Source organism: Cajanus cajan, chromosome 6 (assembly GCF_000230855.2).
Source record: "Cajanus cajan strain Asha chromosome 6, NIPB_CcT2T_4, whole genome shotgun sequence".
In the NCBI taxonomy this organism is placed as follows: domain Eukaryota; kingdom Viridiplantae; phylum Streptophyta; class Magnoliopsida; order Fabales; family Fabaceae; genus Cajanus; species Cajanus cajan.
The window spans coordinates 44,787,033-44,798,678 of NC_138522.1; the positions used below are offsets into that span (position 1 = coordinate 44,787,033).

General features: G+C 35.6%; 1 protein-coding gene across 1 annotated transcript; it reads right to left on the reverse strand.

The window, feature by feature from the left end:
- Window positions 1-972: 972 nt before the first annotated feature.
- HB-8 (homeobox-leucine zipper protein ATHB-8) lies at window positions 973-7,132 on the reverse strand. Its single transcript, XM_020362100.3, has 18 exons — window positions 6,440-7,132; window positions 5,890-6,049; window positions 5,633-5,721; window positions 5,413-5,503; window positions 4,905-5,000; window positions 4,687-4,800; window positions 4,498-4,581; window positions 4,242-4,397; window positions 4,076-4,150; window positions 3,820-3,926; window positions 3,546-3,741; window positions 3,251-3,436; window positions 2,979-3,059; window positions 2,541-2,675; window positions 2,088-2,413; window positions 1,880-1,979; window positions 1,366-1,515; window positions 973-1,278 (listed from the first exon to the last, which is right to left on the reverse strand). Exons 1-18 carry the CDS (start codon window positions 6,655-6,657, stop codon window positions 1,132-1,134), a joined length of 2,511 nt encoding a protein of 836 aa, XP_020217689.1. The 5' UTR covers window positions 6,658-7,132; the 3' UTR covers window positions 973-1,131.
- Window positions 7,133-11,646: the final 4,514 nt, after the last annotated feature.

Sequence of the window (11,646 nt, forward strand, 5' to 3'; positions counted from 1 at the left end):
TAGATGGAAAGGGGAATTTGTGAACTCTTTCGAAGGATGAGACCCTTTACTTGCAGAACTTCTTAATTTGGAGGTGAGGTTACATTTATGTTGGAAAGGGGGTTTAAATTTCTTTTTTGTGAGTCAAATTGTGTAACTATTATCTCTACCATTTGTGAATAACTGCAATATGATTGTTTACGACATAAACATGCAAATATTATTGTCAATATTAAGAGTTCTTGTCTTATAAGTGTACTACAAAAGTATTCATAGAGAAAGCAATGTTGTTGCTCATGGATTAATCAGATGGGAAGTCAAATTTAACTCGATGTTTATTAAAAAGAAGAGTCTTCCAAATTTTGTTTTGCATGAAGTTGATTTAGATTTCATGTAATTTTTTTTTATTTCTATTCATCAAAATATATATATATATATATATATATATATATATATATATATATATATATATAAAACCTCAATCACTTTAAAAACAATATTCATTCCTATATATGGTAAGAAAGGTTTTTAAATTGATAAAGAATCAACTTATATTTTTTTTTTCAATACTTTTAAAATTTAATCTAAAATACTTGTAACAAAAATAAAAACATGTGTAAGGATTTTCCAAGTATAAAAGCTTTTTTTCAACTTTTGTTAATTTATTGATTTTTTTTGTATTATAAAATATATAACTTAGATATTTATATTAATTTACAATATTTTTTATCCCAATTTCTATTATTTTATTAATTAAAATATTTGTAATATTAAAAATATAAATTAAACTTCAATGGTAGTGCTATAATTTAACTAGATTATACTATTTAACCTTGAACAAGTGTTTTCACTTCTTTAACCATGTTCACTTTTAAAAACATTGATATGGAGGGACCATATCCATGACAACATCTCCAATAGTAAAACACCGTGAATTGACTATTCATTTACACCAAAAAAATTTTAAGGATGAAAAGAGTAAGAAAAGTGATATGCACGAATATTAAAGAAGCATTAAAAAAAAAATGGGACCACAGATATAGATAATAGATGTTGGAGTCCATAGGGATTTGCGAAAGTTAAGATACTCCAGTTCTGTCCTGTGCTCTTCTACTTTTGTTTCCTACATTACATCCTATGATGTTTAATCTATCAGACAAAAGACCAATTAATGAACATAAAACAGATACAATGAGCGGATTCTTCTTCGTTTAATACTTTCCATGCAACTGCTCTCTCATACGACACTGGCCTCCCCATGCTCGACAAACAGATACCACCTTGAATACACATGAATCCCTGCACCAAATTACATTATTACCATACATTGTTACAAACCCTTCCCAGTAACTTTTAATCATATCAAATTGTTAGAAAGCACTATACCTGCTGCATTATCTGGGGGAACTCGGAGCACAGTGTTTTCTTTCCATTGTCATCAAAAATCTTTTCCAGGGTTATGTCTTGAAGTGCAACCAAGGTTGTCTCAAGCATGTCAAGTCCAGCTTGATTTGCAAACGTGAAAACGGGTAATGCCTGGCCAAATCATATATATTAAGTTATAACTTTCTTAAATATTATCATTGTAGAATAAGAAGAATGATTATGGAATTAAAACTCAAAAGAGCAAATAACAAATGGAAATATACATAGGCTTATGACTGGAGAAATAACAGTCTAGTACAAGGTGCAGGAAATAAGGACAACCAAACCAGACATGTGGGTCGTCCTTGCATTTGTCTTTATTTCTTGTTTCTTTTATTCCCCCAAGTCATCAATAATTCATTCACTCCATTTGTAAGAATTCAACATTTCATAAAGCAACTTTTTAAAAAAATGAAATTCATGCAAAACGTATTCGTGTAGATCACAAATGAAACGAGATAGTAAAAGAAATTACCTTTAAAGAGCAGCACAAAACTGCATCTGAGTGATGCCAAAGGGATTTGAGGATGGACTCGCTGCCTTCACATTTTAGAAGTTCTACCCCTAGATAGAACCTGCCAAGCAGATAATCATGAAAGTGCATGTCAGTTATTATAGGTCATGCTTCCTGCAAATTCAACAAACCTCAACTATGCATTGTCAAGGTTTTAAGTGACACACACCTATAGCTGTTACAGATCCACCTAGCAAGTGTTTGTGCCTCGGGAGTGCCAGGAGGTAAGTGAAAAGCATTGTGAGAGCCAAAACGTGAAGGAGAAAGTGCTAATGAAACCCTCTGAACAGATGCAATGATACTACGAACATATTGGCGGGCCATAGTTGCTATGTTCTCTTGAAGGTGGACGTCAAATGCAAACTGGAATGCTATTGTCATCACAGACTTTGTGCTCCCAGAATGACCTGAGTTGTCACCAGCTGCTTTGTTTGCTGTTGTTCCAACCTCAAGTGCAGAAGCCAGATCAAGTGTACGGTTTGGACTAGCAGCACCCTGTATCATACCATACCATATTTAAGTCCAACCCAAAAAGTCATAATCAAAAATCCTAGCTCAAACAACCAAAATATCAACAAAAAAAAAAGATATAATGAAATTATATGTCAGCTAATAGACTTACCGTGCTAGAATCTAGAGGTATGATGCGAAAACCAGAAGGTAAAATGGGTGCATCATCGGAGAAAGATGCATCAATTGGAGCAAAAACAAGTTCTGCACTGGTGCCAACTGCATGCTCGTCCACTCCACTACAAAGCTGTGGACAGGTGCAACCAGAAGGATTGTTAGCTATAGACTTGAGGTTGGAAAGAACCTTTTATATGCAGATATTATGCTACAGCTATTTAATTAAAATCAGAATTAACCATTGTTCATACTTCAGACATAGATCCTTAGTCTAAAAGAATAAAAAGATTAACCAACAATCGCAAATTCTTAAAGTTTTTGTCACGATGGCAATTAATAGTGTTTTTGTTTTTTCTTCATCATTGCAAATTTCAATAAGGTCGAGCACCTGGAAATAAATATTTTGAAAAAAAGGTATTGTAAAATTACTTACTTGCAAGAGGAAAACATCACCAGGTATAGTCATGTCGTCCCTATAATAGCCCATGTTTTCCAACTTAATAACCTCCATAAACTGTTCCACAGATCAAGTGTCAGCAAAGCATAGAATACACACTCAACTCAAAAGAAAAAGCCACAAGAATGCTTATCAAAAAACCAAAGTCAGAACAAGCATGTCCTTAATTTTATCTTGAAAGAAAAATGCTAAATGATAAATAATATATGCAATGCAAAAGACAATGAAATTAGGCGCAAATAACTTGCCTCTTCATGCTCAATTGTATGAGCTAGTGGAAGAATAACCTGACCCCCAAAACCCCCTGGTCTGGCCCCTGGCAGGCTACAGGGACCAGCTTTGATGGCAGCAGCTGAGTAAGCATCAATACTGCTATCTGCCCATTCGGACCGGTGCTCCCGCAAGAATCTAAGAAGAATTGCTGGAGGAACATTCTACAAGGACAGAAAGAGAGAATGAGACAACTAAATACAATGAAAATAGATGGAAATCGGAAAACAAAAACATTAACCACATTGATTAATTGAGTATTAAAATGCATACCTGTAGCAACATGGATGCTTTGGCACATAGCACAGAACTGCTCACAGAAGGAAATCCATTGTTGTTATAGCCAAGATTCACTCCCATCATCTTGCTAGGTGAGGAATTCACTAGAAGGGTGACATCGTCAATGCCGTCACTCTCTAACATGGACCAGCCATCATCTGCAAATCCATTCACAGCTTCATTAAAGCCCCTGCAAAAAGAAAGTTTAAGTTAGATTACCACAACTAGTCAATTATGTCAAGCATAAAGGATAATTTATGGCACAAACTTGCTCAATCTCTGACTCAGCGCACGTAGAGCTGCAGGCCTTCTTCCCCATCCTGTGACACTTGGCTGAGAAACTTCTTGAGAAATCTGTCTCAAATGACGTAAGGCCTGAATAGCAATTAAAATTAAAATAGTCCTTACTCAGTGAAAACCAAAGGGTTACAAAAGTTGTGAATTTATGACTCCAAATCATTAAGCATCATAAGTGTGTAGTGAATGCTAATGCTAATATATAGCTACGCAAAAACAAGCCTTACCGCCATAGTTGTCCTCTGAGCAAGTAGCATTGATGACTCGTAAAGTGGGCGCAAAACTTCAGGTACACTCCATGGCTGAATCATCATATTAATTGTAAATTATCAAGAAATGAACAAATTCACATAATTTTATAAAGGTGCTCTTATTTTTATATACAATACAAACCTCTAGAACCATATGATCAACAATATGAATAATGGATCCCCCTCCTTCGCAAGGTCTTATGAGATACCCGCTTGGCAGCATGTCAGCTCTAACAAAATGCTGCACTGGGGGCATAGCAGGACCATTCTGAGTGTTGTTGAGTGATCTTTCACAGACCTGACATAATTAAAATCACATGAACTTTAGAATCGTGCTGAAGGGGTGAAAGAAAACATGAGAACTACTACGAAAATAAGAAAAAACCATAGTTACATACCACAAGACTACCATCCTCCAAAAGAGATGTGTAGCGCAGCAACCAGAAGTCACGACCAGGAGCCAAAGTTGTTGGCGCATACAACTGACCAAATGGCATATGTTGAAATGTGCATTTAGCAATGCTTCCAAAGATACTAGTATAATTTATTCACAGATACAGATTTATATTAGCCATAGAGTATAATACCTGCATGTAAAGCAGCTCAATGGTTCCACCATTTCCAGTGGACATGGCATTTACAACATCCACAGCTCGGCAATCACGAAACCATGAGAGCCTATCTTTGAGGATTTCGGCAACCTGCACGCAACATTTTCATTTTCATTTTCAATCAATGCTTCCCCACTTACTTAAATGGGATTAGTCCTTTAAATTAATAACAAAGAGGAAGGAATTGAACTCACCCTGGCAGGTTCTAGACCCACAAGGCCGCAGGCACGTGCAGCCACTCCAGGGCAACCATGAGAAATAGCAACGATTCCTATGGAATCCGGACCAGGCTACAAACATTCACAACAAGAATTAAGAAAAGAAAAAAAAAAGAATTTGGTTCTGTATTTCAAATCTCAATTGCTTGCATTGCATGGCCAAAATATTTAATATTTAATATAAATATAAATGTTACACAACACTAGAATAGTGCCCACTGCCCTTCACAAATTCATTAATTGTTCACATTGGATGTATGTTTTTTCGTAGGAGTTATAAAATTAAGTTCTTTAGTTGATGCTTCCGAAGAAAATTAATAGGTTGTAAAGATGTGGCTTTGATAAAATAAGAAAAAGAGTTCAGTCCGTAGAGGCTAGGAACTAGGATGATGATGTGTTTAATTAACAAGGTGAAAGTACTTTGTTGTTCAGTAAATGGAAATAGAAATGGAATTAACAGGAATGAAAAGGAAAGTGCGGTAACCTTCATCCCAGGCATTTGGACCCACTCGACAGCAGTTCCAGTAGCCTTTGAAAGAAACTCTGCTAAAGTCTCCTCTGCAATGGACAAAAGTCTGCAGAATAGAGACAAGGACAACGCTAAGCACGAGAACAATATTCCCTCCGCATCAGTTCAAGGACAGAAAAGAAAAAACATAGGATCCAACAAGAAATGTCAAAAACATTTTTCACAGTTCACTAACCCTGCAGGGCTAGCATCCCTTGGTGTCAAGTTCCGCTGACCACTCGTTACCACCGACTCACAGCTCGTGTCCGTCGTCGCAAGGGTCGCCTGTTCAACAACCGCATCATCATATCATTCAATGCCTCTTCCCAACAAAGGGAAAAAAAAACAAAAAAAAAGACAATTCTTTTGGTTTTTGCATACATAGGCCTCTTGATTCATGTATCTAATTTTAACCACACAAACTAAAATAGTATGTCATGAAGAGAGAATTACGTTCTGTGTCTGTTGGCGGAAAAAGCTGTTTTCATACACCAGCTGTGACACCTGCTTCTGCAATCTGTCGTTTTCCTCCATCAGTAACTTATTCATTGCTGTTAGCTTCCTGTTCACAGCTTGCAGCCGTGACGCTTCTTTCCGCTGCTTCTCTCTGCACCTGCAACAACCAACGCAACACCGTAACTATTAGCCCCTCCAAAAATTAATAGCAAATTAAGGCCTTGAATCAAAAAAACAAGCCCAGGAGGAAGAAGAGATAAACAAGAAAGAAAAAAAAGGGACTTTGATTTAATTTCCGGTAGGTGGGTCATGGAAAATGAAAAATCACCACCAATCTTTTTAATCCTTTGTTAGAGAAAAATAGAAAAGAAGAACCTTGGTTAAGGGTAGAGAAAAAAGAAGAGAAAGTCAGATTTACACAAACCAAGCAACCCTTTTGATCAAATGAGATAAATTAAATAACTTTAAAGTTTGAACGTGGCATACATGAATATTGAAAGTTAAGGATGGTGAAGGTGAAAAAAGGGTAGGAGGAGTAGTTAGTTACCTTCGGTTCTGGAACCAAACCTTGATCTGCTTGGGCTCGATGTTGGAGAGAATGGGACACTCTCTGATGAGTTGTTGGCGGCGGAGGGAGCTTGGTTTGGGGCATTCATGGTAGAGCCTCTCGAGAGCTTCCACCTGTTCTGGTGTGTACCTCACGTACTTGCCGTTGTCCATTGCCACCTTGCTCCCATCTTTGCAGGCTGAACTCACCGCCATCATCCCTTCCAAACCCAAATTTATTATTGTCTTTATTTATTTATTATTTATTTCAATCGCACAAACACACCAAACCAAAAGGTTTCATGAAAGCATGAGATCAGTTGCACATGAAAGAGGAGAGGAGAATGAAACTGGAAACTCAAAAGAGGCACTACTCAGAGTTTGTCTGTGACAGTGGTTGGTTGTATTATATGGCAGAGGAGAGAGAGAATGGAAAAACGTAGTTATTCTTTTTTTTGTGTGCCTGTATAAAGAATGGAAAGGGACCAGTGAGGGGTATGTTGGGATTGGGACACAGAGATGAGATGGGAGGGGCTTGCTTATAAGAGAATAACCCCAAATATCAGACAGAATAAGCGAACATTTTTTGTTTTCACATCATTCTTTAGCTGTTTTGCCTGTTGCTTTTGCTGTTGCTTTTCTTGCACTACTTCATTTTGGCACTTTCCAACACTTGGAAACCTCTCCCTCTCTCTCTCTCTCTCTTATCACTCATTTCAGAGTTGTGACTTGTGAGAAACAAATGCGACCCACACTCTCCTTCAAGACGCGTGCGCTGTAATACTGTAAAGTACTATTATTATTCGACGTTGGACAAAACCCGATGCCGTTTCGTTTCATTTCTAATTCTATGTATGCCACTGCCACTGTCAAAAATATGCTACGTCCTTCACATCAAAATATACCCTTTGCCCATGCTGCATTAGACTAATTTAGTAATTTATATGTGCATGGACCACACTCCGCAATTAGTTCTTTTTTGGGTTTTCTTCGTGACATGTTTTGCTTATACGCTGTTTTTTAATTTTTGTGCAATTTTAGTGATACATGACATAACGGACAATTCTATTTGTTTAAAATCAAATTACAAATTACTCCATGCGTTGACATATGCCAGAATGATCTCAAGTATTATATACTCCCTCATACGGATGCAATGATCGTCATAGATCACGTGAGCTACAAAAACGACCGTATTTTTTGCTGTCTTCTGATAATGATATACAAAACAGAACACAAGTTAGCCATATTGTATTATAAAAGTTATTAAGTCATATACAAATTCTAGCTAGCTAGCACTCGTTGAAATGCAACAGCAGCACATAAATGGCCCTATGTTTTTGTCGTCCCCTTATTCATTATTAGTAACTGCTACTAGTTCTTTAGATAAATCGAATAGAGTAATTCTAGTTTCGTGCGTATATGCGTGAGAGGAGAGAGAAAAATGGTTAGTTGAGTTGAGAGGTGAGAGTGAGAGTTATAGTAAGAATATATTGATTAATTGATAGATAGATACTAGATAGACATAGGAAACGAGATCATCATTTTTCTTGACTCCATAATTATGTCTGTGTCGCCTCAATATGATATTTGGAGAGTTAGAGGTGTTGTTGATGGACTTGTAGGCGCATCACTGAGACAACATAATTAGGGTTTTTTGCATGCGGGGGGAGCGACCTAGGTTTAATTTCAAATGAATCACCACTTCCCCCCATATCTGTATTCACTATATTTTCATAAATTCTTCCTACATATCAACCAATGTCCACTGGTAGATGTAGAAAAGAGGTTATATTACAAAAATGTCATTGTATTAATAAATTAAAAAAAAAATACGTTGGTTATTGTTTTTAATATATGCACTAACTGTTTGTTTTTGGATTTATTCTGTTAATGCATGTAAATCTAATCTACAATATTTCTTGAAATCCTCTTTTAAATTAACCTATAATTTATAGATTAACAATTTATTTTAATTTAAATCGATATTTTACTAACAAAGTTAAATCCAATATTTTTGTAATACATAATTAAATCATTAGATTATATTTGTATATAAAACATAAGTTTTCAAAAAGAAATTTGGAAGGGGGAGGCGGCGGGCCCATGGAATTCGTCCCTAACCATGTCATAAATACGTAAAACGCAAGTTATTTATCTTTATCAGTATGGGAAAGTCATGTAAATACGCACAAAGTATAGTATTCTACATTGGCTGCATTGGGAGGAAAAATAAAAAGGCTCCTATTTTATTTTCATTATTATACGCTAAATGAATACGGTTCTTTACGGGGGAAAAAAAGTCATGTTTAAGTAGTGGAATATAGAAAATATCGTGTCCACTACCTTTATTTTGCTATCTATTGGTCGACATTGTTGCCCTACGTATCCTGAATTTAGGATCATATTGGTCAAAATAATTATGCTAAAGTCTAAACCGGTTGCTTATTTCATGTATTTTCATTTCAAACCTCGTTTCTACATTCGTGGTGTGGTTAAGACTTAAAAGAAACGCGAATCCCGGCCCATACGCTTGGAATCGTAGACTAGCATGCAAAGTTCAAATTAGTGGTGCAACCAAATACACAATTAATAAGAAAATAAACTAAATGTAGACATACTTCAGCTCAAAAAGTAATAGTAATATCTATTTATCTTCCCACCGCATATATATATATATATATATATATATATATATACACATTCATCTTTTTATTTTGTTAACATGTGTGAAATGTTTTCGTTTAAATTTTCGTGTGAAGTATTTATGTGTGGAACCTAACTCAACTAAGAGAAATTCTTCTACGATTAAGAATTTTAATGTGTATTATACTATTATGTATAATTTTAACATGACCAACATATAATTTTATGTATGTTAAATATTTATTTGTATAGCTAAGGTAAATTCCAATGTGGATGACGATTCCCATGTTAGTTTTACTCATACAATAAAAGGAAATAATATATATATAGTAAAATTTATGTTCAATAAATATTACTCCCAAAAATAACATCTTATAAGTTGGAGAAAATGAAAATATTTATATTAAAAAAAACTTCAAAGGAAAATTTAGGTTAAATGAATTGGTCAACACGCTCTTACCAAACAATTTGAGTCTCTAATAGCAACTAACATGTATGACATTTTGACAATTGCCTCTCAACATGAATATTGCGCACTAATTACATGTTATCAAATAAATAAACGACACGGAGCAAGAGTTTCTTAGCGATTATTAACTCAATTAACGATATTATTGCTATATAAATATTTAGGTCCACATATAATTTTTTTAGTAGACCCACTAAACTATCGGTCATTTCAGTTAGGTTCATGAGACTAATTACTCTTTAACTTTTCTGCGTTAAATGTTAATGGCCGCGGGACCAAACATTTTCTCATTATTGAGTAATGCTACACCTTACGTGATAGAATTTAGGATAATTAAAATAATTATTGAACAATTATATAAAACTATTAACTCATCTAATCATCAATATGATAATTTTAATTTATTAACAAAGAATTAGCAAAGAAATTCTGAATTTAAATAATTTTCCTTACTCTTTCTGATTAGTAGGCCATTCTTTTTCATTTTCATGAATTTGATTTTACATGGTCCATCCAAATCACCCGATTCTCTTACAGGTCTTTCTGGGTTGAATTTCGTGCAACTAATAATATTTATTATATAGTATGTTGAGCATCAAAATAAAGCATCTTTCAGCTTGGTTGAGGCCAATTATAACTTGCTTTACAACCCCAATTACAAACCTAAATACACCTTTTTTTTTCCTGGCTATGTTGTTTTATTATTTGATATGATATGATACAAAAGGTGGGACTCCTTTTTCTGGTAAAATTTCTTAGAGCAAAAGAAGACCGCCAAGTCAATGTTATTCGCCGAAAATGAATCTGTAAAGTCAATAAAAAAGGTAATGGCCCATATATGCATAGATAACAATAACATGCACCTTCCTTCTTTTCCAAACTTGTCCACCAAAGGTAAATTAAATTACTACGCATAAAATAATTGGCTAAAGAAGAGGGAATAATGGCAGATCAGTGAAAGTGGAGTTTGATTCTTGAACATTCCGCATTCTATGACAATCTAAAATTACGCGTATCCTCAATCGATCTTCCTCATTCTGCTCCAATGGATTAGTTTATAAAGCACCAATAAAAAGTTATTTATCCTTAAGAGATTTTTTATTTTTATTTTTTTTGAGAAGGAGAGAAAAGGTAATATTGCTTTAATTTGGGTAATGGAATCAATAAAAGTAATAAAGTGTTAATGAGCATAGCTTAAAAGAGAAGCAGAGAGTAAGAAGATGTCCCACCAACGAAACCCTCTTTTTATGGTTTACATTAGTAGCGATAAGGGGTAGAAGAAAATAATACAGCAATGAATATGGCAAAAAAGGTGGGAGTGTGGGGTAAGAGAGATGTGATATGGTATAATAAAATGAGAAATTGTTAATAATGAAAATAGAATAGTAAAATTAAAATAGGGAATTGAGGGTGTATGGCGTGTGATTGACGGGAGTGGTCCACAGGTGGACCCGCACGCGTGAAGGGCTTTGTTGCTTTGCTTTCCTGGCCACTGCGTGCAATATACTCCTTCTCTTCCTCAGTTCCTCCTAAATCCGATAACCATAATCCTCCCACCCACGTCCACCTATTCTAAATTAAATAACTTATATATATATATATATATATATATATATATAGAGAGAGAGAGAGAGGAGGGTTCAAACGATATCGGTGTAACTTTTACTAAGTATTACACCGCTTAATAACTTTATATTTATACCGTATGGTGCCGACTAGGCCGAGCAATCCGAACGCTTTGCGTACCCGAACACGCCGAGTACCCGACACCACCGACCCCACACGAACGTACGGAACTTATCGGTACGGTCGGCCAAGGTCAACGTCATTACTGGCTTAATTACGGATAAATTAATTAGCATAAACTTCGGATCAGTCCCCTAATTTCCCGGGGCCCAACCCATAATCACGGCCCAACACAAACACCTATAAATAGAACCCCTGAGAGGTACGTGACTAACTTTTGACCTACCGCATTTATTACGCCGAGTACTTACTTGAGCGTTGGAGTGTCTTTGCAGGCACCCCCCCCCCCCGTCTCACTTCGGACCACCCGGATTGAACGAGAAGACCGAGACCCAAGACCAGACCTA

Bases quoted from the DNA above. Each gene is read 5' to 3' on its own strand.
- HB-8 (XM_020362100.3), bottom strand. From the start codon at position 6,657: ATGATGGCGGTGAGTTCAGCCTGCAAAGATGGGAGCAAGGTGGCAATG. The intron at 3,742-3,819 runs GTTTGTGCCATA...TTCTTTTTGCAG, and splicing joins CTGAGTCAGAGATTGAGCAA to GGGCTTTAATGAAGCTGTGA. The intron at 2,414-2,540 runs GTAAGTCTATTA...GGTATGATACAG, and splicing joins TACCTCTAGATTCTAGCACG to GGTGCTGCTAGTCCAAACCG.